The sequence below is a fragment of the Malania oleifera genome, chromosome 11 (assembly GCF_029873635.1).
Source record: "Malania oleifera isolate guangnan ecotype guangnan chromosome 11, ASM2987363v1, whole genome shotgun sequence".
Classification (NCBI taxonomy): domain Eukaryota; kingdom Viridiplantae; phylum Streptophyta; class Magnoliopsida; order Santalales; family Ximeniaceae; genus Malania; species Malania oleifera.
This window is the reverse complement of record NC_080427.1, coordinates 3,906,025-3,932,269: the sequence shown is the minus strand read 5'-3', so window position 1 is coordinate 3,932,269 and position 26,245 is coordinate 3,906,025. Positions and strand designations below refer to the sequence as shown.

The 26,245-nt window shown below is 34.7% G+C and overlaps 1 protein-coding gene across 1 annotated transcript; it reads right to left on the bottom strand.

The window, feature by feature from the left end:
• Positions 1 to 181: 181 nt before the first annotated feature.
• On the bottom strand, positions 182 to 5,003 carry LOC131168536 (uncharacterized). Its single transcript, XM_058128037.1, has 2 exons — positions 3,880 to 5,003; positions 182 to 685 (listed from the first exon to the last, which is right to left on the bottom strand). Exons 1-2 carry the CDS (start codon positions 4,669 to 4,671, stop codon positions 473 to 475), a joined length of 1,005 nt encoding a protein of 334 aa, XP_057984020.1. The 5' UTR covers positions 4,672 to 5,003; the 3' UTR covers positions 182 to 472.
• Positions 5,004 to 26,245: the final 21,242 nt, after the last annotated feature.

The window sequence follows — 26,245 nt, the reverse complement described above, 5'->3', positions numbered from 1 at the left end:
AGATATTGAATTTGAATTTTTACAAGTTTTAATAAAATGAAGTGATGAGGCCGGTTCATATTGACTAATATTTATTACAAAAGATGAACAGAGATGTCACTAGATTGGTTGTTCATTACATACAGTTGATCTTCAAGAACAGTTTTAAGAGTTCCCATCCTCAAGGAGTACCACTTGCAGCTTGCTGGTTAAACAGGCTAATCATCTTCATTGATTTATAATGTTAATGGGTGAAACAGATCAACCATACTGATTGATTTCTCATTGACATCATTATTTGATCTGAGCACAAGGAGTTGACCAATACACATAAATTCCATTCCTACATGTGATTTAAGCAGCCTCGTTTACATAAACAAACGAGACACCTGAGAGGATGTGGTAACATGTAATTATGGTGAAGCAACTTCTTTGAACCTGGCCAACTGACAAAAAAAGATCTGCAGATGCAACAAAAAGACATTGAATTTTTCTAGTCGCCCGGGCTGCCGCTGCTGTTGTTGAATTCTTCAAAGAAGGTTTTTGATGCTTCATAGGTAGACCAGCAGATCGCAGCAGCAGGTGCATGGAAGAGCATCCTCGGGACCGATCCCCTCATAAGCCCCCTATATCCATCATTCTTCACGATGGTTTGAATAACATCCCCAATCGAACTACTTGAAAATCGGTGACATCCACAGACACCCTGCGATGACCCAAAATCGAATTTTAAAAAATAAACAATAGCATGATTTATAAACAAAAGAAATACCCTGACTAGCATACAACTTAAAAAGCCACAAGCTGCGGCAGGACAATGTACAGGGCAGGATTGAATCATAAGTTGGTGACGAAGACTGTATACCGTCCAAGTGTCCCTTTTCACCCAGAGCCCATCTATGATATAACATAGATAGGTTTGAGCTGATCAATGCCCAGGAGAAAAGCATCATGAAAGCAGCCAGTCCAATAGGGCTGCCCCTGTTTCAGTTTTACAAGACCGTATTGTACTGAAAAAATCTACACTAGGCAAGCGCATTGCAACCAAAAGAAAAGGAAATTTGGGAGCTATCCAACATCTACTAACACTACCAAAAAAATTTATAACCATAGAATCAGCACTAAAATTAAGCCTAATACGAGTACACAGGATGGTTCTTTTCAGTCATTAATCATTTCCAAATGTTCTCCCTCCCAGGAAAAATGCTAAAATGAAGCCAAAGAACAAAGACAAGAAATAAATTTCTAGGAGACACCCCCTATTTTTGTAAGCCAAAGAACAGCGCTAGAGTTCAACATCATAGGTGGAGCAATTTGGATAAATTTTGTAAACCACCCCCTATGACATGGCATTAAAAAAGTAACAAAAAGGAATCTTGCTTCTCAGTTCTGACATTTCTTGGTGGATTCGATTGGTTCAAATATTAAGACACAGTGTGCTGTCCTCTCAAAGACAGCAATAATACATGCAAAAGGATACAATCAACTTCACAAAAGCCTTATCCTTGCAACTTGAAATGGACTACATAGACAGGGATACCTTACATTCGACATATGGAATGTCAAGGATTGATAATTTATTGGTTTTGGCCCAAAGTTTCCACTACTATCAGCCCAATACGGCAGTGTTAAAAATATCAGATGTGAAGTTACCAGACCAATTTTGGAGGTTCTTGTAATTTCTATAATCTTTATCATAATTTATTTCAATGTTCACAGAGGAAAAAAAATTTGAACATTTGAATCTGACTGAAGAACCCAAGCAGCATTCCCTTGGCAAGAAAGTCAATATATTTAATAAATGCATATTCAAATCAATGATTATATAGGCACTCAATGCCTCTATCCATGTTTCTTTTTGGGCATCTTTCCCTTGATCCACTCTTGCTTCATCCTCAACTGGTCCCACCTCTAATTTCCCAATTTCAATAAATTCATGCAGAGTCCTTTCTTGTCCTGCTAGGCACCTTTGTCAGTCCCTTCTGTTGATCCCATGACTCCTAGGTGACTTCTTACCTCATCCTCAACTGGTCCTATCTCTAATTTCCTAATTTCAATGTTCATTCCAATTTGTCCTGATAGCACTGTTTATGCTTGATTTTAAATGTTGGGCCAGACAAGCTCAACATTGTTAAAAACTCAAAGCATCCTTAAGGTTCCAAGACCTCCTACTGTGCGAGGTATTATTAAACAAAGACTGTCACTAAAATATTAGTCCCAAGCCATTAAAACAAAACATACCATTTTCAAAATATAAGCCCCATATGATCAAGTAAAGACTCACCAGGAAAACCAAGAAAAAGAAAAGGAAAATGTTTCAAAGATAGTTATTTATATTATCATCAATAAATCCTAAAGATGCTCAAAGTTCAATAGCCATCACTGCAAAAACAAACAAAAAAGACAAAAAAAAAAAAAAAGGCAAAACAAAAAGAAAAAAGGCAACAAAAAAACCACAAAGAAAAAAAAAAACTTCAAAAAAAAAAAGGAAAAAAATTCCTAGGCAATGGGCAAAAAATACTTACACCCACTGGCTTTCTTACTACTTCATGCTTCATCTCCACTTTTGATATCGACTATTTACCCAAGAAAATTCAGTTCTTGTACTTCATCTTCTCCATCCACATCATCATTAGAGCCTAAAAGTTTAGAATGGAGAATAGCAAAATGCAGTCTAGCCTTTTCTGAAAAAGGACTAAAAGAAAATACATTAGGATTTTTTCCCTGAAAAAAAATAGAGGCTAGAACAAAATCTTTTCTAAACTCATGCCAGTGCCAAGTCTCTGAGCACCTTTGCACCTAGACTGAAGCAAGTGTCTAGCCAGTACTTGAACAACACTACGTACAATCGAGTCAATCTTTGAGTGCCTCACCTTGCCTGGGTATAAACCATCCACATGAATGCTTTTGAACACTGCTTTCTAGTTTGTCACAACATCCTCATATTGAACAAGGATACATTGGTGCAAATTGAATTGAGCTGACAATAGTGAGCTTGCATGATGCATCATTTTTGAGAAACTGTTTCTTTTCCTTGTGTGGGAGGGGAGCGGGGTCTAGGGGTTTCTAGGTAACTTCAAAGCTAGACCAGCAGCTCCTAACCTGCCCAATCACAAAAAAAAAAAGGCATAGAAGGACCCAAGTAGGAAACTTGGCAGAGAAAGCACTGATACAACCACCACTTTCACATGATTAAGTGCTAAAAACTGCTTAGTAATACTACTGCAATTTAATAGCTTTCCAAATTTATTGAATGATGCCACCAGTTTGTATTGAACTGTCTTCATAAAATTGGCAAATTTCTCTAATACATTCAGAAGGGAAATGGGAATTGTTTTTAAGGTAGAAGAATCAGAGAAATTAAAATTATTTAGTATTTGTATTTTGAAGGGAAAAAAATAATAATAATAACAATAACAAAGAAGTTGCCACCCAATTTTGGTGTTCAAGCCCGCCACTTCAAATGGCAACGCTCTTTTCCAGATTTCCTTTCCTGTGTTTCACTCGACTATTCCTTTTTTTTTTTCCTGCTATTTTTTTGTTTTTTTTTCAGTAAGTCTTAAACACTGAAATAATCCACCAATATAAAGGGCCCACTCCTCTTCCCTCTCTTTTTAAGAAATATTTAATCTCAATTAGAAAGTTACAACTCTAAAAACTTAAACCTGAATTCTATTCAAGAAATCCTCGAGTTTAAAGCAACCATGGTAGCATCAAACTCTACTATCTAACAGCATGCATAGTTGTGTTCTTTCCTGTTACCTTAAAAACACACACAAAAACAAGTAACGAACAAAAAAGTAGCATGGTCAACAATAGCACAAAGAAATTAACAACAGAATACCAATCAAAACTGTAAGGTCTTGACTCTTGAATCTTCACAGCTATATTCTTTTTTACCTGGCACTGCAATTGAGTCTTCACAACATCAAGTGGGGTTGTCACCACAGAGGCCAAAGCCCCGGCCGCCGCACCAGCTGTGGCATGAACAACTAGCGTCTCATCGTTTGCACTCTCTGGCGAAACCTCCATTAAACCCCTCTTTGCAGCCTCATAGGTCGCAAAATGAACTGCGGTGAAGGGGGCATTCATAATAACTGTAGTACGATAAGATGCGTAGAAAGCTTGGAAGCCCTCTTCCATCAACACTCTCTTCACACAGTCCATCACACCTCTATAAGGACTGCTCCTCAACTGCAGCCTCTGCTTTACCATATCCATCGGAGTGAACACGGCATCGCTCGCAACGGTGGCAAACACTCCCGAAGCAGCGTGAGCTGCCGAATTGCTTGAATTTCCCGCAGACAATGCGCTCTTACAAAACTCGTAAACTGAGAAGTAGACAGCGTGGGCAGGGCCGGCGCCGAGAGCCATGGCGGCGATGCCGCGATAGAGACCGGCGGGACCCTCGAGCTTCAAAATTGAGGAGACGGCTTGCCGGAGGCCGGCGGGCTGAGGAGGGCAGGAGGCGCCGAGAGCCTGCATACGAGTCTTGAGGGTATCGACAGGGAACATGGCCATGTGCTCGACGCAGCCGGCGATGGAGCCGGCGATCATGAATTGCCAGAACAGAAGGCCGTTGTGGGTGGACTGTGATTGCTTGGGACGGAGTTCGGGGGACTGGGAGAGGTGCCGGAAATCAGGGTTTTGGAATTTAGGGGAATCGGTGGCGGCAGTGGTGGTGGTGTTCATAGTGATGGAAGGGTTGGGGATGGCGAGGCGCTAAATCAGGGCTGGGGTTTAAATGGGGGTGCGAATAATTGGGGTTTGCAGATCGCTTTCGGGAGGAATGGAAATGGGTTGTCGCCATTCACAATTATTCTTGCAGAATTTTGAGACGGAGGGAGAGAGTTGCAGATACCAGAGAGAAATCCGATTGCAAAAAGAAGGGAGCTTTCATCGATCTTTTTTAGCAGCTCGTTTGATGGTCTCCCTTAAAAAAAAAGAAAAAAAAATTAAATAAATAAATAAAGGCGGTCCCTACGGACTTAGGATGAGGCTGTGATTTGAGTAGAGAATAATTTTTTTGATTAGACTCTGATGTATGATTTATAAAGGGAATTTCTTCTTTTGGCTTTATTCATTTTTATGCTTTTAATTTCTGTACGCAGGTTGAGAACAATAATACTAATAAAAAAGGTCAAAATAATAATAATAATTATTATTTTAAGGATAATAATTGCTATAAAAATATTTAAAATAATAATAACAAAAATAAAAAATAATAATTACGCTAATAATAATAATCAGATAATGAATTATTATTATTATTATTATTACAAACAATAATAATCAATAATATACAATAATGCTAATATTTATTATTAAAAATAATAATTAAATCAATAACTAAAATAATAAAAAGGCAATTATTACTATAATAATAACAACAAGAAGAATAAGAATAATAAAAAGAAAAAGCAATAATTATTATTTTATGGATAACAGTCAATATAAAAATTAAAAAAGATAATAGTAGCAAGAATAAACAATAATAATAACACTAAAAAAATCACTAATATGAAATAAAAATACTAGTATAAAATTACATAATTGAGAACTAGGGTTTCTTTAATAAAAAAAAATAACTTATTTTTTATTCCATTATAAAAATCATTAAAGAAAACCAAATATTGGAAAGAAATCAAAATTAGATTCCTACAATCCATACTATTTAGCAAATGTTATTTCAAAAGCAATTTCATTCCTGTTTTAATTTTATTCTTTGAAATTAGGATGTATTTCCAAGAGAGGGGTAACTTGGGTTATTTAAAATTTATTCGCGGAATTCCTATTTACTTTAACCCTTCATTATTTTAAACTTCAACAATTTACATATACAATATATCTATGCAGCGACCGTACTATACCAATCGAAAGTCCTTGAAATGACTATGAATGTGTATATGAAATCCAAACTTAAAATATAAAGTCAAACTTCAAAAGATTCAGTTAATCAATTTGGTAGAGATTGATTTTCAATAATTTTTAATGATGTATTCAAGAAAAACAAATTTAGTGATTCAACTAATGCTTCAATAGTATAATCAAGATCAGATTTTCAGCAATGGATAATATTTTTCTTCAAAAACAATTTCTATAAAACCACTTGTTTTATTTCAACACTTAAACTTTAATCTGAAAATCAATTTACAACTAGTTAACCTTAGATTATTTACTCACGAATTCAGAGTTGTAAGCTTGTCTAAATTTTCAAGTTAACAAATTAATCATGCAACTGATATATATTTGATCACAACAAAAAAACTATGTCCAACAAGTTCACAATATTTAGCAAGATTCTTCTTTTCAGCAAGTACTCAATTATTCAACACGTCAGTAATTATTCAATAAGTACTCAATAAAATTAAAACATACACGCAGGTTATATTTGTTAGAGATTTATACTGAAAGACATGTTTATGTAATCAGTTTTATTATTTACTAATAACTTCAGTTATTTCATTTTAATGAGAATCTATGTGAGCAATGTTTGCATGACATTATCTATTTAATGATTATGCATGTGTGTCTTTTTTTCTATATAGTAGATGATCTAGTGTGTAGAGTACAACTTACACACAGAAGATTAGATCATCAATTCTTATAGAATATAAGTTTATTGTTCATAGTCTTAAATGGAATTGGATACACCATTAGTAGGACTGTAACATAAGGTTTTAATAGGTCTGTCTTGACTATGAGGAATGGTATAATTCCAACTCCTTGTACTTGTACACTTTGTGTGTATTGTACAAGACCATCTTGTGGTAATTGTTTTTAAGATGACTTTATAAAATAATTAATACCTCATGATTATTATGAGTGCTTTTGCTCTTAATCATGATATGATTATTGGACACGTGTATGTAGTGTTTATTACTTTGATTCATAAAAAAGTGAGATTCTTTATGGGTCAATAAACTCAATGAGTTGGGTAATGACATTAAGTGTATGGTGAACATTAATTATTGATGGAATCCACGTCCCGGTATCGGGATTGATGATACCCTCTTGAGGAAGCTTATAAGTTTTGATTATGTCAAACCCTCCAGGTGGATTTTAAATCTGATACATCAAATAAGTTAAATGAAAGGTTTCAAGGAATTAATATGTCTATTAATTAAATTGTCAATAATTTAATTTAATTGATGGGTATCTGTAATCTTTACGTAGGGAGATAAATAAGTATTTAATAATAGGAGCTCAAAATTTAATTTCGAATATGACAGGGAGTGCAATTATAATTCTTTAGTGGTATGAATTGTAATTAACGTAATTAATGATTAATCCGGTTATGATTAGAAATTATAAATTACGTTGGAAGCCCTAATCATACTTGCCTAGAGGTCCCTGTTGTAGCCTATATACACGCGCTCCATTCAACGGTGAGGGTTAGATGAAAACATACACAGAGGCAGACGTCTTTGTGAGAAGCAAACCCTAACCACCGCTAACAAACCCATTCTCTAAGGAGCAAGGCGGGTTCAAGGAATACAGTTGAAGATCTATGGTCATGATCAAAAGTTCTTCTTCGATCTTGCAGATCTGGGAGTTCCTCTTCGTGCTTGCACATTCAGGAGTTATTCTTTGTGCTTGTAGATTCGAGACCAAACCAGAGAGATCTCGTAGGTATGATCCTAATCACGTAATTAGGATTTGCAAGATCGAATTTTTATTATGATCCGGGTTTGAAAGATCGAATTTTTGTTTAACTTGGGTATGCAAGATTGTTTTTTTTTTTTTTTAGTTATCCGTATACACTATAGCCAAATCTTAGGGTTATTCTACAGCAGGTCCCTTCTTGAAAGTCAAGGTGTAATCTTAAGAAGAGAGGTGAATTGAGTTATTAAATTTTTTTTTTTAATTCTTTTGAAGAATTCTCAAGCTCTTGTTAATTTAGCAATTACACAACAAAAGCTTAGTTGTTTAATCAATCCACAAACCAACATTTAATCTCTACACAAGTAAACAATACACAAACAATCCACTAAAACATAATATACTCAATCAAGATTGAAATGTAGCACTTTTTAGGTTCAACAAGAACTCAAAGGAGAATTTGTAGCCCTATGTATATGAAGTTTATTTAAGCCTTGTTATGAATGAAATTTGCTTGCTCTCTCTCAACTAAGATTTCTGTAAACGATTAAATAGTGTACTCCCTTTTGGGTTTTCGCAAAAGTTTAATCAAATGTACTTTCTTAAGTTAAGAGTCTTTTTAATCTCGATTTTTAATTTCAGCAACGTGCACTTTGCATACACACCACACAATATATATAAATGTTGAAAGTAAAGAGAAGTGTTGGCCTTACAAGGCTTAAAATATTGTTATCTTGTTTTGATACTAACAAAAAAGTGGAATTTAACATATTTGTGTGAATAATGTTATTTCAGGGCTCACATATGAGAAAGTAAGGTCAAAGTGCTCACAAGGATCAAATGAAGCTTAAATAAGTCAAAGCATGGATTTAAAGATGATATATTAAACCTTGAAGAATATGAGGTCATGCATGATTTGTTGAAAACCAAGGAATGTTTAAAGTCAAAAGAGCCAAAGAAAAGCAAAGTGAGAGAGTTAAAAGAATATTAAAGCTTGAAGACCAAGAAAGAGCCAAAGCGAGCATGAAGACTTGAGCGTTTAGAATGTTAATGTCCTACAAGTCTCATGTAAGTGCTTTAATGTTTAAAATATCGTTTGAAATATGTTTTGAAGCTTTTCCAAGAGATTATGAGGACCTAAAGACCTATTTAGGATTATTGAAACAAGTTTTGTAAAAATCAGAATAAGAGAGCAAATCATTTTTAATGGAAAATATTTTTTAAAACAACTTTTTGTCTGTTCAAATGACTGAACTCACTGTTCAGATGTCTGAAGAATTACTTCAGACATTTAAAGAATAAGCTCAGACGTCTGAAGATTTTCTGGGACAAAACTAAAATAGGCAGTAGCTGTTCAGACGTCTGAACTCGACACTTCAGACATCTGAACTCAACATTTCAAACATCTGAACCCACTCTTCAGTCATCTGACCCTGTGTCCAGTTCATTTTTTAAAGGGTTTCAGGAACTTCAGATGATTGAACTCGACTCTTTAGTCATCTGAACACTGTTCAATGGGCAAATTTTTTAAAATCTAATATTTTAAATTATAGCTGTTTGAGCTCCAAATTTTCTAACAACTTGGGAAATTCTCTAAGGAAACTTTAGTAACAAGGAAACTTGTTTGAAAGCCTATAAATACATGGTTTTGCAAATAAAAACACACCAAGAATTGAAAATCCTGTTTGTGAAGCTGAAAGCACTCTTGTTCTTTCAAGTTCTCTTGCTCACTCATTGCAAAACTCTTTTGCTGAGATATTCTGAAGTTTTAATCCTTCCTTCTCTGAATTCCTACTGCTAATCCTCATCTAAGACGGATATTGGTGAATTCTACACTTGAGCTTCATTCTATTTCATATTGATATTTTACATTGAAGTATATAGTGCTGAAATTGTACTAACTTGCTCTTTGAGAGAGTATACTTGTATGCAGATCTTATCTTGTGTTTCTTGTAGTTCTTTGAAATTCCAAGGATTGTTTGAATCATTGGCTAAGTAAGGGGATATTGCTTCGAGAGGCGGGCTCTAGCCTAGAGAAGTGACCGAATGAGGGGACATTGTTTGGAAAGGCGAGCTCTAGCCTAAGTGAAGGAATGTTTGAGCGTGGGGTATCGCTTATAATCAGGTTTTGTTCCACCCGTCAATGGAACAGGTTTAGTGAATCCTTTGGTAGTTTGCTAAAGGCGAAGACGTAGGCTGGATATAAGCCGAACCTTGTAAAAATCTCCGTCTCACTCTCTCTTTCCCTATTCTTTATTTTCAGTACATATTTAAATTGCGCGGATGGTTTAAATTTGAAAATCATATAAACTACATATATTTGGAAATCAAGTAAACCTTAAATTTTGATTTTGATTTGAGTTGCAGAAACCGAAAGGGAGTACGTTGGTTGAACCATTCTTTGCAGAAACCTTACAGGAGTACGTTACTTGGCTAAACATCCCAAAGATAAACTAACTTAAGAGTTTATTTGAATTCTGAAGTTTGGAAAGAGCAATTGGATCTTATATTGAACATCACATTGAAGAAGCATTTTCATATATACAGGGCTTTGTTCAAACTAGCATTTACTATAGGGCTGAACACAATACAAAAGTTGAAAGTTACATATACCATTAATATATTGTGATTGTATGGTATAAAGCTTGAGATTGAGTGAACTATGTTTACATTTCATAAAGTGCTAAATCTTGAATGATTTCATCAATCTAATAGTGCTGAAGTGAATTTATATTTGGCAATCAAATTGGTTGTTGGTTTGAGCATTGTGGTTGATAGGCTTGACTAGTTTAATTATTTGTGTGGTTGAAGATTGAATGTTTTATTAGTTGTCTTGTTTATTGTTTAAGAGAAACCAAGTTATTGTTTGATTGAAAAAATAGATAAACAAGTCAAAGAATTGGTTAAATATTAAAAGAAGTTAGGGTTTTTAAAAAAGAACTAAAAAGAAAGTTTTAAAAGCCAATTCACCCCCCCCCATCTTGGGAAGCTATTCCTAATTTCAAGAAGGGTAAAAGAGACGAAGATTTTTATGAGGTTTGGCTTATCCCCAGCCTATGTCCTCGGCTTAGGCCAATACCACCTAAGGATTCCACTATAGCACTCCTTTCCAAGTGGAGCAAACCTTTACAATCCCCACGCTTGCTCCAACGACCCAAACAATCCTTGAATCTTCAAAGAACTACAAAATAAGCACAAGTATTGGTGTACAAAGACACTTTTATAACAAAACTGATTAGTACAAGTTAGAACACTAATATACATCAAATCAAATATCAAATAGATAATATGAAGCTCAAGAATGAATATCACCATAGGTTCTTTCAAGAATTTGAGAAACTTAATAGAAAATTAAGAACCATAGGCTTTTGATAAGCAGAATATCAGTAGTATTCTTCAGCAAGAGTTTGAGCAAGAGAGAGCTTTAGAAGAGTTTGGAATTTCAATGCTAGAATGCTGATTGTAATGCTTGGTGTGTCAAATTCCTTGGGTTTAGGGAGTATTTATAGAGTTTTAGAAAGTGATTCCTTGTTTCCCACTTTACTTGGAGTGTCCCCCAAGTTTTTACAGCGTTTAGATTTGAAAAACTTATTTTCAGAATTTTCCCGTTGCTGTTTAAAATTTAAATTCTCCACAGGTCAGTCAATTAGGTCACTTGTGAAATTGGAATAGCTTTCCCAAGAGGGGGGGGGGGGTGAATTGGGTTTTTAAAAATTTTATTTTCCTTTTTCTTAATACTTCTGTGTTATAATAACAAGCACACCTCAAACACAATCACAAAATTAATTCAAATCAATCACAACCAAAACAAAATAACCAATCACTTGATTCTTGTAACAATAACCTTATAACAATATGTAATGCTTGCTGAATATGTATAAGCCCTGTGTTACAATCACACTTCTTCCCAATGTTCATCTTTTAAATAAACTTTCAGTTTAATAAGTTAAGGATGATCAACCAACGTAGTCCCTTTCGGTTTCCGCAATCAATGTTGATCAAACAAAAACAAATTATCTTCCAGTCTATTTAACAACTAAACAATTAGAATTCAGAGTTTTATAAAGCACCCACGCAGTTTTAAATTTTGCTAAAAAGTAAAGAGTAGGGAAGAGAGAGAGAAACACAAGGTTTTACGAGGTTCGGTTTCAACACAGCCTACGTCCTCGCCCTTGGCAAACCACCAAAGGTTCCACTATCATAGTTCCTTTACCAGGCGGAACAACACCGATTACAACACTCCTTTGTTAAGGCTAGAGCATGCCTTCTCCAAACAATATTCCTTTGTTTGGTCCAATGATTCAACACTCGAACCGTCAATCAATCTGCTAAAAAGATTTGAAATAAGACGTACAAGAATTGCTCCTCAAAGAGTTGATTACTACAGTTCAAAAACTATATACTTCAATAAAATTCACAATATGAAATTCAAATTGATACTTTAGAAGTTTTTAACCGTATGATTCTTTCAATTGATGAAAGAATTAGTAGTTGTAGCACAATATTAGTGAGAAAATCAGCAAAACTTTAGTGAACTTCGTGCAAGTTGTGAACAAAAGAGAGTTTTGAGAATTTCAGAATACTTGAGAGAGATTTTGAATGCTGTATTGAATTCTTAGTATAGAATCAATTTATCTTGGGTGTATTTATAGATGTAGAAGTGTATCTAACTTGTTCCCCAAGTTTACTTGGAATAGTGTCCAAGATTTAAATAAGTTTGAGCCCCAAGCAAATTAAAATTTCAAAATGTCCATTGTGTTTTTAAATTTTTACCGTGTGATAATTGATTGTGAGAACTCTGGCAGTCCGCCGTCACTGTTTTTCATGTTTAAAAAGAAAAACCAAAAATGTGGCAGTCGCCTATCAATAGGCAGTCAAGCGCCTGTCACTGCACAATTGGGCTTTTTTTTTTTTAAAAAAAAAAAAAAAACAACCAGAAGGGTGACATACGACTAACAAAACACAAGTAATCGTCTCAATTTACACTGGCAGTCACCTGTCAACACTAGATAGTTGACTGTCATGCTTCTATATTCTTACTTTCGGTTCTTTAACATGGAAGTTGACTGTCCATTGTTAGTCAGTTGCCTGCCAAACAATTGTTTCTTATTTTAAAACATTTTTTATCTCTCTCTTTTTTTCTTATTTAATCTTGGAATATAAATTTGTTTTTCTTTGAAAAATAAATTCCAAGACTTAAAACTATGGTCTCTAAGTCTCATTTGCCTAATGAGCTTCAAAATGAAAAGTCATACTTGAATCACTTGAAGTAGTTACAAAGCTTGTTCTAAAAACTGATTTGACTCCTCTTTGCTTTGAGTTCTCTTTGTCGCCGATTTTGATCTTTCAAACTTTTTTGAGCTTTCATTATGGATTATTTATTTGAGATAGGGCCTTCCATTTTCCTTGATCCTTGTGAGCTTTCAAGATATGTTATTTGAAGTCTAAGCTTCATTTGATCTGAATTTTGACATGAGCTTTCGGAATTGTCCCTTTTATCATCTAAAATCCTTTTTGCCTTCATTAATTGAAATAGCACTACTTTGAAGCAGATTAGATAGCCTTACTTTGTTATCATCAAAATCAAGAGTCGTTCCCCCTCTTTGATAATGACAAATAAGGAGCAAAGATAAAATAAAAAAAATACTCTACCTTTCAATAAGCATAAATCTTCAAAGTTAATGTAAAATTAGTATCACATTAAGGCACAATTTCTGCAGGCACAAGTTCAGATACTTCATATTTATGCAATAACATAAAAACATAGAAACATAGTTCAAACATAACATAATACTTTACGTACACACATACTCCCCTTTTGACATCAACAAAAAGGCATAATACAACCATAAGCGAAGCATGTGTAGCATACAAACATAAAAAAGTTAAACATCATAAAAGAAACTCAGTCAAGCATCAGAGGCTGTATCACTATCTGTAGCAACTGCTTCTTCTTCTTCTTCTTCTTCTTTTAGCCTTCATTTGATGAGCTATCATCATTTGCGTCACTCTCGTTATTGGAATCAGTATCATTTGGTGCTGAACTAGTGACACATTGCTCTATTTTGTCAAGAAGTGTATCCAGTGAAGAGTACATAGCATCAATATTCGAGATTTTGTCCTGAAGAGAAGTAAAGCCAACCCTCATGTCAGAACTGAAACTGGAATAATGCTGATAGAATGGAAGGAACCATGTAGGCATATCAGCTTCTTCAGGAGCTAGATTAGGTTCTTCTGACTCTGGTCGTACATGCCTATTTTCTCTATACATCCATCCCTCAGTGTATTTCTTGTAACCCATCCTTTTTAGAGTAGTGGAGGAAAATACATTATAATGGGTTCGTTTCACTATCTTGGAAGATGGAGTGAGAACATGGAAGTGACTAAAGACTAAAGAAAGTATGCCACCATATGGAAGTCCAATTCTAGGAGATTCTAGTTTCATGACCATCCACGTAAGTATGAGGCTTGCTAAATCCAATTTCTTGCCTTTGAGTATACACCACATAACAAAACAATTGAAGAAGGAAATATGATCATAGGGTCCTGCTCTAGGAAGAATGTTATAAGCAACAATTTTGTGAAGGATTTGAGCTTGCAAATTGAGTTGCTTATATTGTGGAGGATTTCCAAAATAAATAGGTGCATCATTCATCACAATAGGCAGAAATTCTTGTGGAGTAAATCCCTGCTCCATTGTCCATTGTTTTTCAATAGGATTTCACTCAAAATCACCATGTTTGATATGAAGGATTTTTCTTTGCAAAGATGGAGTAAGGGTAATCTTTTGGCCTAACACTTTGGTAGAAAAACCAATATCTTTCTTTACCAAGTTGGAGTAAAAGAGTTTGATCAAATTAGGATAGCATCGTTTGACTTGGTGTAGGATAAAATTGTCCCATCCTATGTTTTTAAATAACTCAAGAATCTTAGGAAAATAGATTCAGAGAAAGCAATATCTAGTACCTTTCCAAAAATTGGATTGATAGTGGACATGTGATTTCGGTACAAAGTTTTTGCTTGTGCTAAGACCAACCATTTTTCTATTTTGTCTTTGCTAACTAGTTGTGAAGAAGATGCCTTGTCTTTGTTCCCTGCTGATTTTGTTCTTGGCATGTTGATTGAAGTAGAAATTCGAGGAACCTTAGGTGAGGAGGATTTAGAGTTTGATGGAACGAAGTTGGAAGAGGTTTGGAGAAGTAAAGCTTAGTGGAGAGATGGAGAGAAACTATTTTAGTGAAGGTTAGACAAGTGGGCAGGCGTCTAAGACTTAAAAAAGAATGTTTTTTTGTTAAGTGTGCTTGAACCACTGTGAGACAGTCGTTTGTCTTCAAGATGACAGTCGGCTATCAATTGACTTTCCAAATAGACAGTAGCCTGTCATGCGCCTGCCTGGTATCTTGTCAATTGTCTGCCCTATAGGGAAGTTCTTTTCTCTTTTAGTTGACTTCTCATATATGTAACATTCCCAATTCTCGTCTGATAAATACAAATCGATCTTTTGCGAGTGGTTTTGTAAATATATCAGCTAATTGATCATGTGTGTTAATGAATTCAAGAACTATTTCTTTCTTATCTACATTATCTCTTAAGAAGTGATGTCGTATATCAATATGTTTTGTTCTTGAGTGTGATATTGGATTTTTTGAAATATTTATAGTACTTGTGTTGTCACACTTTATTGGAATTGTTTGATATTGAATTTTGAAATCCCTTAATTGTTGTTTCATATATAATGTTTGAGCACAACAACTCCTAGCTACTATGTTTTTTGCTTCAGCTGTAGATAATGCCACGAAAGTTTGTTTCTTTGAAAACCATGAGACTAGTGAGTGTCCTAGAAAGTGACAAGTCCCACTAGTGCTCTTTCTATTTATTTTACACCCTGTGTAATCCGCATCTGAATAACTTATCATTTCAAAATCAGTTCCGTTTGGATACCATAAGCCTAGATTGAGTGTGCCTACCAAGAATCTAAGTATTCGTTTAACTGCGATTTGATATGATTCCTTTGGAACTGATTGAAACCTAGCACAGATACACACACTAAACATGATATCCGGTTTACTTGCTGTTAGATATAGTAGACTTCCTATCATTCCTCGGTAATGTTTAGTGTCTACTAGTTTTCCTTTTTCATCTTTGTCAAGACTTGTTGAGGTGCTCATAGGAGTTCCTATAGGTTTGCTTTCTTCCATATCAAACTTTTTCAACATATCCTTAATATATTTAGTTTGATTTATAAATGTTCCATTTTTAACTTGTTTAATTTGTAACCCTAGGAAGTAATTCAATTCTCCCATAATACTCATTTCAAATTCTCTTTGCATAGATGTAGCAAATTCATTACATAGATCTTCATGAGTTGCTCCAAACATGATATAATCAACATAAATTTGTACTATTAGCATATCATAATTTTTAGTTTTTATGAATAAAGTGTTATCTATCTTTCCTCTTGAAAAATTATTTTTGAGTAAAAACATGCTTAGTCTTTCATACCAAGTTCTAGGAGCTTGTTTTAATCCATAGAAGGCTTTTGTTAACTTGAATACATGATTTGTATTTTTAGTGTCTTCAAAACTTGGAGGTTGTTTAACATACACTTCTTCATTTGTACAACCATTTAAGAATGCACTCTTTACATCCATTTGGTATAATTTAAAATCCTTATGGGTTGCATAGGCTAGGAGCATTCTAATTGCTTCCATTCTAGCTACGGGAGCAAAGGTTTCATCATAGTCAATGCCTTCTTCTTGATTATAACCTTGTGCTACTAGCCTAACTTTATTTCTAACAACTACCCAATTTTCATCCTTTTTATTTCTAAACACCCATTTGGTTCCTATGATTGATTGTTCTTTAGGTTTAGGAACAAGTTACCATACTTGACTCCTTTCAAACTGATTTAGTTCTTCCTGCATAGCTATAATCCAAGAATCGTCTTTTAAGGCTTCTTCAATATTCTTGGGTTTATCTTGAGATAAAAAGGCATAATGGTTGCATATATTTTTTAATGAAGCTCTAGTGGTTACTCCTTTGATGGTTCTCCAAGAATTTGATCTTTTGGGTGACTTTTAACATGTTTCCACTCTTTAGGAAGTTCTTGATTTTCTATGGAGTCTTCATTTGAGATTTCATCATTGTTTTCTTCTTTTATTTCAAGATTATCTTCTTTTTGTGAGATGTCTTCTTTTTCATCGTTCTTTATTTTGTTCTTTCAAAGTTATGTTTCTTTTGGAGACTTTTATGAATCTTTTATCTAAAGAAAATAACTCAGCTTGTAGTTCTTTATAGGAGGGCAAACTATCACAAGACTCATTGCTAGATTCCGTTGAGTAGTAGTAAGAATTTACCTCTTCTTTGTTTGCCATGAAACACATATTTGCTATCTCTTGTCCACTTGACTTGTTCTCCATTTTGCAAGAGCTTGAATCATCCCAAGTAGCCTTCATGGCTTCCTTTTTCTTCCTTTTTTCCTTCTTGAGTAACGGGCAGTCCGACTTGATGTGCCCTGGTTTCTTGCAATGATAACATATGGTAGGGTCATTTTTACTTTTTTTTTTCTTTTCTACTTGTTTCCCCTTTTTCAGATTTCTTTTTATTAAACTTTCTAGGGAACCTTTTATTTCTCCTATAAAACTTACCTAGTCTTTTAGTGATGAATGCTAATTCATCTTGGTCTAAGTCGTTTGATTCACTTTCATCTTCACTTGTGCTGTTACTAGAAACTTTTAATGCAATGGACTTTTTATGCTTGGGTTCGGGATTTCTTTTCTTTAAAGCCATTTCATAGGTAAGTAGTGAACCTATAAGTTCATCTAGTGAGGTGGTCTTCAGATTTCTACCTTCTGTGATAGTAGTAGCCTTTGGTTCCCATATGGAGGGAAGTCCTCTTAGTATTTTCCTAATCATTTCGTAGGTAGTGTAGGTCTTTCCTGCGGCACTTAAAGAATTGATTATATGGGTAAATATGGTATACATACTAGAGATTGTTTCATCTGAATTCATTTTGAATGCTTCATACTCACTTGTTAACATATCTATCCTATTGTCTCTAACAACTATTGTTCCTTCATACATTACTTCTAATTTGTCCCATATCTCTTTAGCCGTTTTGCAGGTCATGACCCTATTGAATTCATTAGCATCTAAAGCATAATATAAGACATTTATAGCACCTGAATTTATTTGGAGCATCTTATAGTCTATATCGGTCATATCCTTTTTCTCTTTAGGAATTTGTTTTCCATCTACTATCTTAGTAGGAATTAGATCTCCATCCATAACTACTTCCCAAGCTTTCCAATCCATGTATTGGAGATAGATTTGCATTCTCTTTTTCCAAAAGGTATAGTTATGTCCACAAAAGATTGGTGGACGGGTTAAGGATTGGTCCTCATCGAAGGGAGCTACTCCTATATGTGCCATTAGATCTTTTTATAGTTTCTTGTTAAGAATTACTATAGCTAGGCTCTGATACCAATTGAAATTGGAATAGCTTTCCCAAGAGGGGGGTGAATTGCATTTTTAAAAATTTTATTTTCCTTTTTTTAATACTTCTGTGTTATAATAACAAGCACACCTCAAACACAATCACAAAATTAATTCAAATCAACCACAACCAAAACAAAATAACTAATCACTTGATTCTTGTAACAATAGCCCTGTAGCAATATGTAACGCTTGCTGAATATGTATAAGCCCTGTGTTACAATCACACTTCTTCCCAATGTTCAGCTTTTAAATAAACTTTTAGTTTAATAAGTTAAAGATGATCAACCAACGTTGTCTCTTTCGGTTTCCGCGTTCAATGCTGATCAAACTAAAAAAATTATCTTCTAGTCTTTTTAACAACCAAACACTTAGAATTCAAAGTTTTATAAAGCATTCACGCAGTTTCTAAATTTTTTTGAAAAGTAAAGAGAAGGGAAGAGAGAGAGAGAAACACAAGGTTTTATGAGATTCGGCTTCAACACAGCCTACGTCCTCGCCCTTGGCAAACCACCAAAGGGTTCCACTATCGTAGTTCCTTTACCGAGCGGAACAACATTGATTACAACACTCCTTTGTTAAGGCTAGAGCCCGCCTTTTCCAAAAAATATTCCCTTGTTTGGTCAAATGATTCAACACTCGAACCGTCAATCAATCTACTAAAAAGATTTGAAATAAGATGTACAAGAATTGCTCCTCAAAGAGTTGATTAGTACAGATCAAAAACTATATACTTCAATAAAATTCACAATATGAAATTTAGATTGAAGCTCTAGAAGTGTTTCACCATATGATTCTTTCAATTGATGAAAGAATTTGTAGTTGTAGCACAATATCAGTGAGAAAATCAGCAAAACTTCAGTAAACTTCGTGCAAGTTATGAACAAGAGAGAGCTTTGAGAATTTTAGAATACTTGAGAGAGATTTTGAATGCTGTATTGAATTCTTGATATAGAATCAATTTATCTTGGGTATATTTATAGATATAGAAGTGTATCTAACTCGTTCCCCAAGTTTACTTGGAGTAGGGTCCAAGATTTAAATAAGTTTGAGCCCCAAGCAATTTAAATTTTCAAAATATGTCCATTGTGCTTTTAAATTTTTATCGCATGACAATTGACTGTGAGAACTCTGGTAGTCGGCTGTCAGTGTTTTTCACGTATAAAAAGCACAACAAGAAAGGTGGCAATCGCCTGTCAATAGGCAGTCAAGTGCCTGTCACTGAACGAACTGGGTTTTTTTTTTTTTTTTTTTCAAAAAAAACAACCGGAAGGGTGACAGACGACTGACAAAACACAAGCAGTCGTCTCAATTTACACTGTCACGTGTCAACACTAGACAGTTGACTGTCATGCTTCTGTCTTCTTACTTATGACCCTTTAGCATGGTAGTTGACTGTCCATTGTTAGTCAGTCGCCTGCCAAACAATTATTTCTTATTTTAAAACAATTTTTATCTTTCTCTTCTTTGCTTATTTAATCTTGGAATATCAATTTGTTTTTCTTTGAAAAATAAGTTCCAAGACTTAAAACTAAGGTCTCTAAGTCTTGTTTGCCTAATGAGCTTCAAAATGAAAAGTCATACTTGAATCATACTTGAAGTAGTTACAAAGCTTGTTCTAAAAATTGATTTAACTCCTCTTTGCTTTGAGTTCTCTTTGTCGCTTATCTTTGATCTTTCAAACTTTTTTAAGCTTTCATTATGGATCATTTTTTTTTTTGGAGATAGGGCCTTCCATGTTCCTTGATCCTTGTAAGCATTCAAGATATGTCATTTGAAGTCTAAGCTTCATTTGATATGAATTTTGACATGAGCTTTCGGAATTGTCCCTTTTATCATCTAAAATCCTTTTTGCCTTCATTAATTGAAATAACACTACTTTGAAGTAGATTAGATAGTCTTACTTTGTTATCATCAAAATCAAGAGTTGTAAGCCTAGCTAGGTGAACAACTCGACCGGCCTGTTCTGTATGAGGTCAGTCAACTGGATCCATTATATCTATCTAGAAATTAAATGAAATAATTGTCAGTCGACTGGGCTTTCTAGTCAGTTGGCTGGATAGTCAAATTTTCACAACTTTCATATTTTCAATACTTTGAACCCTTGATTTTTGAAAAGCTCAAATGTGACTTTAAAAATCATTTTCTAGGGTTTTCAAAAATGGGTCTGTAAGTCTATATTGTGTCCTAAAAAGCTTCATATATCTATATTAATATTGAATGAAGTACTTGCATATGACTTCTTAAACATAGACACTTTAAGTACTAAGTCTTCATGCTTTTTCCACTTCTTGAAGTCCATCTTGACATCATGTCTTTCTTTGAAACCAATCTTCAATGTCCATTGCTCTCCAATGCTTCAATATCCGAAAAGCTTTCATTTGATTGACTTTAAGTGTAAGCTTTCTCCTTTGATAAGGCTTGTGAGCATTTTGAATATCTAATCCTGAAACATTATCACTTTAACTAATACATGTTAAATTCCCTTGATTTGTTATCATCAAAATTAGATTTGTAAGCCTTGTTAGGCCAACATGGAATTTAACATGTTTTGGTTAAAGTGATGACATTTCAGGAAACATACATTAGAGATCAAGATCAATAGTGCATTGATAGCATACATTCAAAACAAGTGATCAAAAGAAAGCTTTACAGATCAAAGTTTGAGAAATATTATGAAAGCTTAAAGAATATTGAAGCTCAAGGTCAAGATGGACTCAAAGAAGGATATTTATGAAGACTTCACACTTAGAGAGGTTTTAGTCTTAACGAAGTTTTGTGTAAGTACTTCAATTTAAAATCAATACGGATGCTTTGAAGCTTTTTAGGAATGTTTATGGACTTAGAGACCCATTTCTAAAACCTTGGGAAATACATTTTTCAAATTTCAAATCAAAGTTTCCAAGATCAAAAGCCAAAAGTGTTTTCGGAAACAAAACCTTAAAACAGTGAAATTGCACTCTCAAGTGGCTAACAACTTATATGTTTTTAAGAGAGGAAAACAGAACTGTGACAGGCGCCTCACAAATCTTTCTCAGGCGACTGACAGAGCACTGATTTGAAATAAGCTGGTTCTTAACGTGATAGGCGACTGACACTTTTTGTCAGGCAACTAACGTTCGTAATCTTTGAAATAAAGCAGTGTTGAAAAGTCTTCAAAAATGTTTGTTTGGGCTCTAAACTTTGTATAAATTTGGGAAATACTCCAAGTAAACTTGGGCAACAAGGTATTACTTTTAGAACTCTATAAATACATGGAAAACTAAATTATTTTTAAAACAACAATTACTTACAATCAAGCATTAAATGTCTCTAATTCTCAAAGCTCTCTTGTTTACACATTCTTACTGAAGTTATACTGAATTCCTTCTAATACAACCACTCGAGTCTTGTGTTGACTTTTTGTGTCTGATCCCTGTTTTGATATTTACAAAGCACATGTTTCTTATGTGTGTATTTAGTAATTAAATAGGTAATAATTCAACGCACACATAAGGAGACTGGCAAAGGAAGCCTTGAAGGATGTAAATACTATACACTCAGGCGCATTCTAGGATGTTAGAAGAGCGAAAAAGAAGACATATTTGTTTTATTTGTATATGCATTTAGTTTCTCTATTTTGGTCTGTAATAACTACATACATCTTGCATGATATGTCTTAGTGCTCAGACAGAACCATAGATTGACCGTAGGGAAATCAAATGACCATACACAGACTTCGGTCGACCTTCGATCGACTGACGCCTAGTTTTTGGGCTTAATTGAAAAGCCTTGGCCATAGACTGACCATAGGTCCCCATGTATCACACTTACAATTATAGGGACAAATCTTATGAGGCCAATCTGAACTTCACTTGAATTTTGAAAGGGGTTCAGGCAACCGAATTCTTAAGTTCAAAATAGGTTCGGGTGACCGAATGTGTAGAGAGTCAACATGTTGACTTGGTCCAAGCGATCGAACAAAAAATGAACTAATTGTCCACGGTCAACCGAACGCTTAAAGTAACTTTTCCCACTGTCTATGGGCGACCAAACTCTCAGTTCAAAATAGGCTCAAGCACTCGAACCATGAAGTTTGGTAGACCGAACTTTTTATCAGGCGACATAACCTCAATCTTTTGGAAAATCGCCTTAACTTCAGCCAACCGAACGTACCCTCGGGCACCTGAACCCAAAGCTTACCTTTTCTCTTTGTGAGTATTCAAGTGACCGACCCTAAGGTTCGGGCAACCGAACCTCTCGGGTTGCCAATTTTTTACCAGAGTAATTAAGGTTAAAACTCAATTAAAACATTTCCAAAATTTTCAATAGGTCCCCAATGGTCATATTTTTCAGAAAAATTATAAATGCCCTTTCATTTGTTTAATTAGCAACTTTGATTAATTCCCAAATCCTCTCAAATTATTTTGTTAATCAAAGTTCCCCCAAATCATTTTTAATGCAAAATCTTTTTCTTTGGGGCAAAATGTTTTAATCTCTCCTACTCTCTTTCACTCTCTATCTTTGAAAAATAATTTTTGAAAGAGAGCACTTATCTTTTTGGGAAATTGTTTATGATCTCTTTATTGCACAAATCCATGCTTGAGCTAATCTTCAAAATCTCCCATACTCTATTTTGAAATATAATTTTTGGAGATTTCATTTGTGGAACTGAAGATCTTTGAAGTTCATCTCTTCATTTTTTTTTCAAAGGTCATATTTGTGCATAAATATTTTTGAAAATCCAAAACCCTAGGTTCTCCTATATTTCATTGAAAAATATTTTTGGGAGAGTATTTTATTAGGGTTCAAATATTTGATGCATTTTATCATATATATCTTTCATCAAAGATTGGAATATTTTATTTACACCCTACTCTACTGAGCATTAATTTCATATCATATTAGAGAGTGCATGATTTATTGAGCTTAATGTGTACATCTCTACTTATATTTTCAGAAGCATATTTGATGTATAAAAATATTTTTAAATGTATCAGTTGAGTTTAGCCAAAATTGAATTGGGGAGTCTCAGCCCCATAAGTGAGACTGGTTCGGTTTAGCTCAGAAATTGAACTGGAGAGTCTCAGCCCTGTAAGTGAGACTGGTTTGGTTCAACCCAAAAATTGAACTGGAGTTTCCCTCGCCCTGTAAGGAGAAGATGTAAACGGCTTCTGCTCTACCCATTTAAGTGAGTAGGGTTAGTATAATCCTTGGGGTGTATGCTCAAGGCAGGGACGTAGGCTGGTTTGGCCGAACCTCGATAACAAATATCATGTGTCACTCTCTCCTTATCTCATTTAATATATGCACTTTAAATTCAGCATGTGTATACATGTTTATTCATAGGTTTAACTACTTGCATGCACACTTTTATTTAAATGAGATATGCTGCACATGTATGTCAACACTTATTATTTTAGTAACTTACATACACATTTTGTATTTGTTGTTTTTGTCCCACATTGGTAGAATACTTCCACCTTAGTATAAAAGGTTGTTTTGAATTTTTTATATTATTTGTCCCACATTGGAGAGAAGTGTTTTTTAGACTTGAAGTTGAAGGTATATAAAGAGCTCAACTCTTCATTTGTAAAACACACCTCAAAGTTGTACTTTGTCAAGAAGTAGTGGATTGATCATCGGCGCCCGAGGACGTAGGTAATTCTATACCGAATCTCGTAAATTTCTTGTCTTGTTCTTTTTATTACTTTATTATTAGTTTCTGCATTACTTTAATTTCTTATATATTCGATAGCAATGGTTGTAGTATTGGTGTTTGGCACAAGTGGGGTGCCCAACATAACAATTGGTATCAGAGCAAGGTTGAATAGTGTTGATACGGAGGTGTTCCTCTATTAGGATCCTTGATTCCATGTTTGATGCCTAAGAAAGACCTTGTCTAAGTGAGTGCTCGAAGACCATTGCGGCTCAGTCGCTCCCTGGAGGTCGGCCTGGTCAAAGTGGAATTTCATAGGATAAAACAGAGTAGACATAGTTGGTACGTACTATTCATCCTAGGCCTTTTGCTTTGTTGGTTGCTATTGAATATATAGAAGATGACAGAAACTATTGCAGCAGTAGAAGAAACTCTGTCCACACGAACTCCAACCCCTTCTGCTTTGACATCATCATCGAAGACGATAGCTAATGCTCGGTTTTAGGTGGAGAAATTTGATGGTACCAATAATTTTGGTATGTGGCAATGTGAGGTGATGGACATCTTGTATCAACAAGAACTAGATATTTCTTTGGATGATAAACTGGTAGATATGGGTGACGGAGATTGGGAAAAGATCAATCATCAGGCATGTGGTACGATTCGTCTGTGTCTCGCCAAAAATCAGAAATATTATGTTATGAGGGAGACATCTGCAAAGAAATTGTGGAAGACATTGGAAGATACATTTATGACCAAGAGTTTGGAAAATCGGCTCTATTTGAAAAGGAAATTGCTTCGCTTCCAGTATCAACCAGGTATTTCGATTAATGACCACATAAATGCTTTCAATAAAATTTTGGTCGATTTGTTAAATTTGGATGAAAAGGTGAAAGATGTGGATAAAGCCATATTGTTACTGAATTCTCTCCCTGATGAGTATGAACATTTGACCACCACTTTATTGTATGGGAAAAATAAAGTTACTTATGATGCTGTTTGTACTGCATTGATTAGTACTGAATGCAGAAAGAAGGATCAGATGGTCCATAAGGAAACAGCAGAAGCACTAACAATAAGGGGACGTTCTCAGAGTCGTATACCTGGAAGGAAGAGTAAATCTCATGGGAGGAGTAAATCTCATGGGAGACCTACTAAAGATGAATGCACCTTTTGTCGTGAGATAGGGCATTGAAAGAAAGATTGCCCTAAATTACAGCAGAAGAATAAGGGAAAAGCACATTCTAATGCCAATATAGCCAATGATGATGGAAGTGAGTCAGATTTTTCTCTTGTTGGAACATCTTCGTCACATTATTTTGGTGAGTGGATTTTGGATTCTGGTTGTTCCTATCACATGTGTCCCAATAGGGAATGGTTTTCTAATTTTGAAGAATTAGATGGTGGGGTTGTTTTTATAGGAAATGATAATACTTGTAAAACAACTGGAATAGGATCAATATAGTTGAAATGTGAAGATGGAACTATTAAGACCTTGACTGATGTTAGGTATGTTCCAAGCCTAAAGAAGAATCTGATTTCATTGGGTGCCTTAGAATCTAAAGGGTTCACTATCACTTTGAAAGATGGAACCTTAAAGATTAAATCAGGTGCGCTGGTAGTGATGAAAGGAATAAGGAAAAATAACTTGTATTATTTACAAGGTAGTATAGTTATTGGCTCAGCAGCCATTGTTTCTGAGAAAGATGCAGGTTCAGATACAACCAAGTTATGGCATATGCGATTAGCACATGCAAGAGAAAAATCTTTGCAACAATTAGCTAAACAAGGTTTGTTAAAGGGTGCAAAGGTGTGCAAACTTGAATTTTGTGAGCATTGCATTTTGGGAAAACAAACTAGAGTGAAATTTGGCACAACAATCCACCAAACTGAATGTATTTTAGACTACATCCATACAGATGTATGGGGGCCCACAAAAATGGCTTCGTTGGGTGGTATGCATTATTTTGTTACTTTTGTTGATGATATGTTGATAGCTTCAAAGAATAGGGAAGAAATCAACAAGTTGAAAAGTCAGTTAAATCAAGAGTTTGAGATGAAAGATCTTGGTGAAACAAAGAAGATACTTGGCATGGAGATTCGCAGAGACAGAATGAGAGGAAGAGTTAGTTTGTCTCAAAAACAGTATGTGAAGAAGGTAGTACAGAGTTTTGGCATGTTTGAGCAGTCAAAACCAATAAGCACTCCTCTTGCTCCTCATTTCAAACTTAGTGTTGCTTTATCTCCTAAATCAGATGAGGAACGTAAGTATATGTCATAGGTTCCCTATGCAAGTGCTGTTGGTAGTCTAATGTATGCAATGGTTTGTACTAGACCTGATATTTCATAAGCTGTTAGTATGGTGAGTAGGTATATGCATGATCCGGGTAAAGGACATTGGCAAGCTGTGAAATGGATTTTGAGATATATTATGTATATAATTGATGTTGATATAGTATTTGAAAAAAATAATACTATTGATCAACGTGTTGTTGGATATGTGGATTTGGATTTTGCAGGTGATTTGGATAA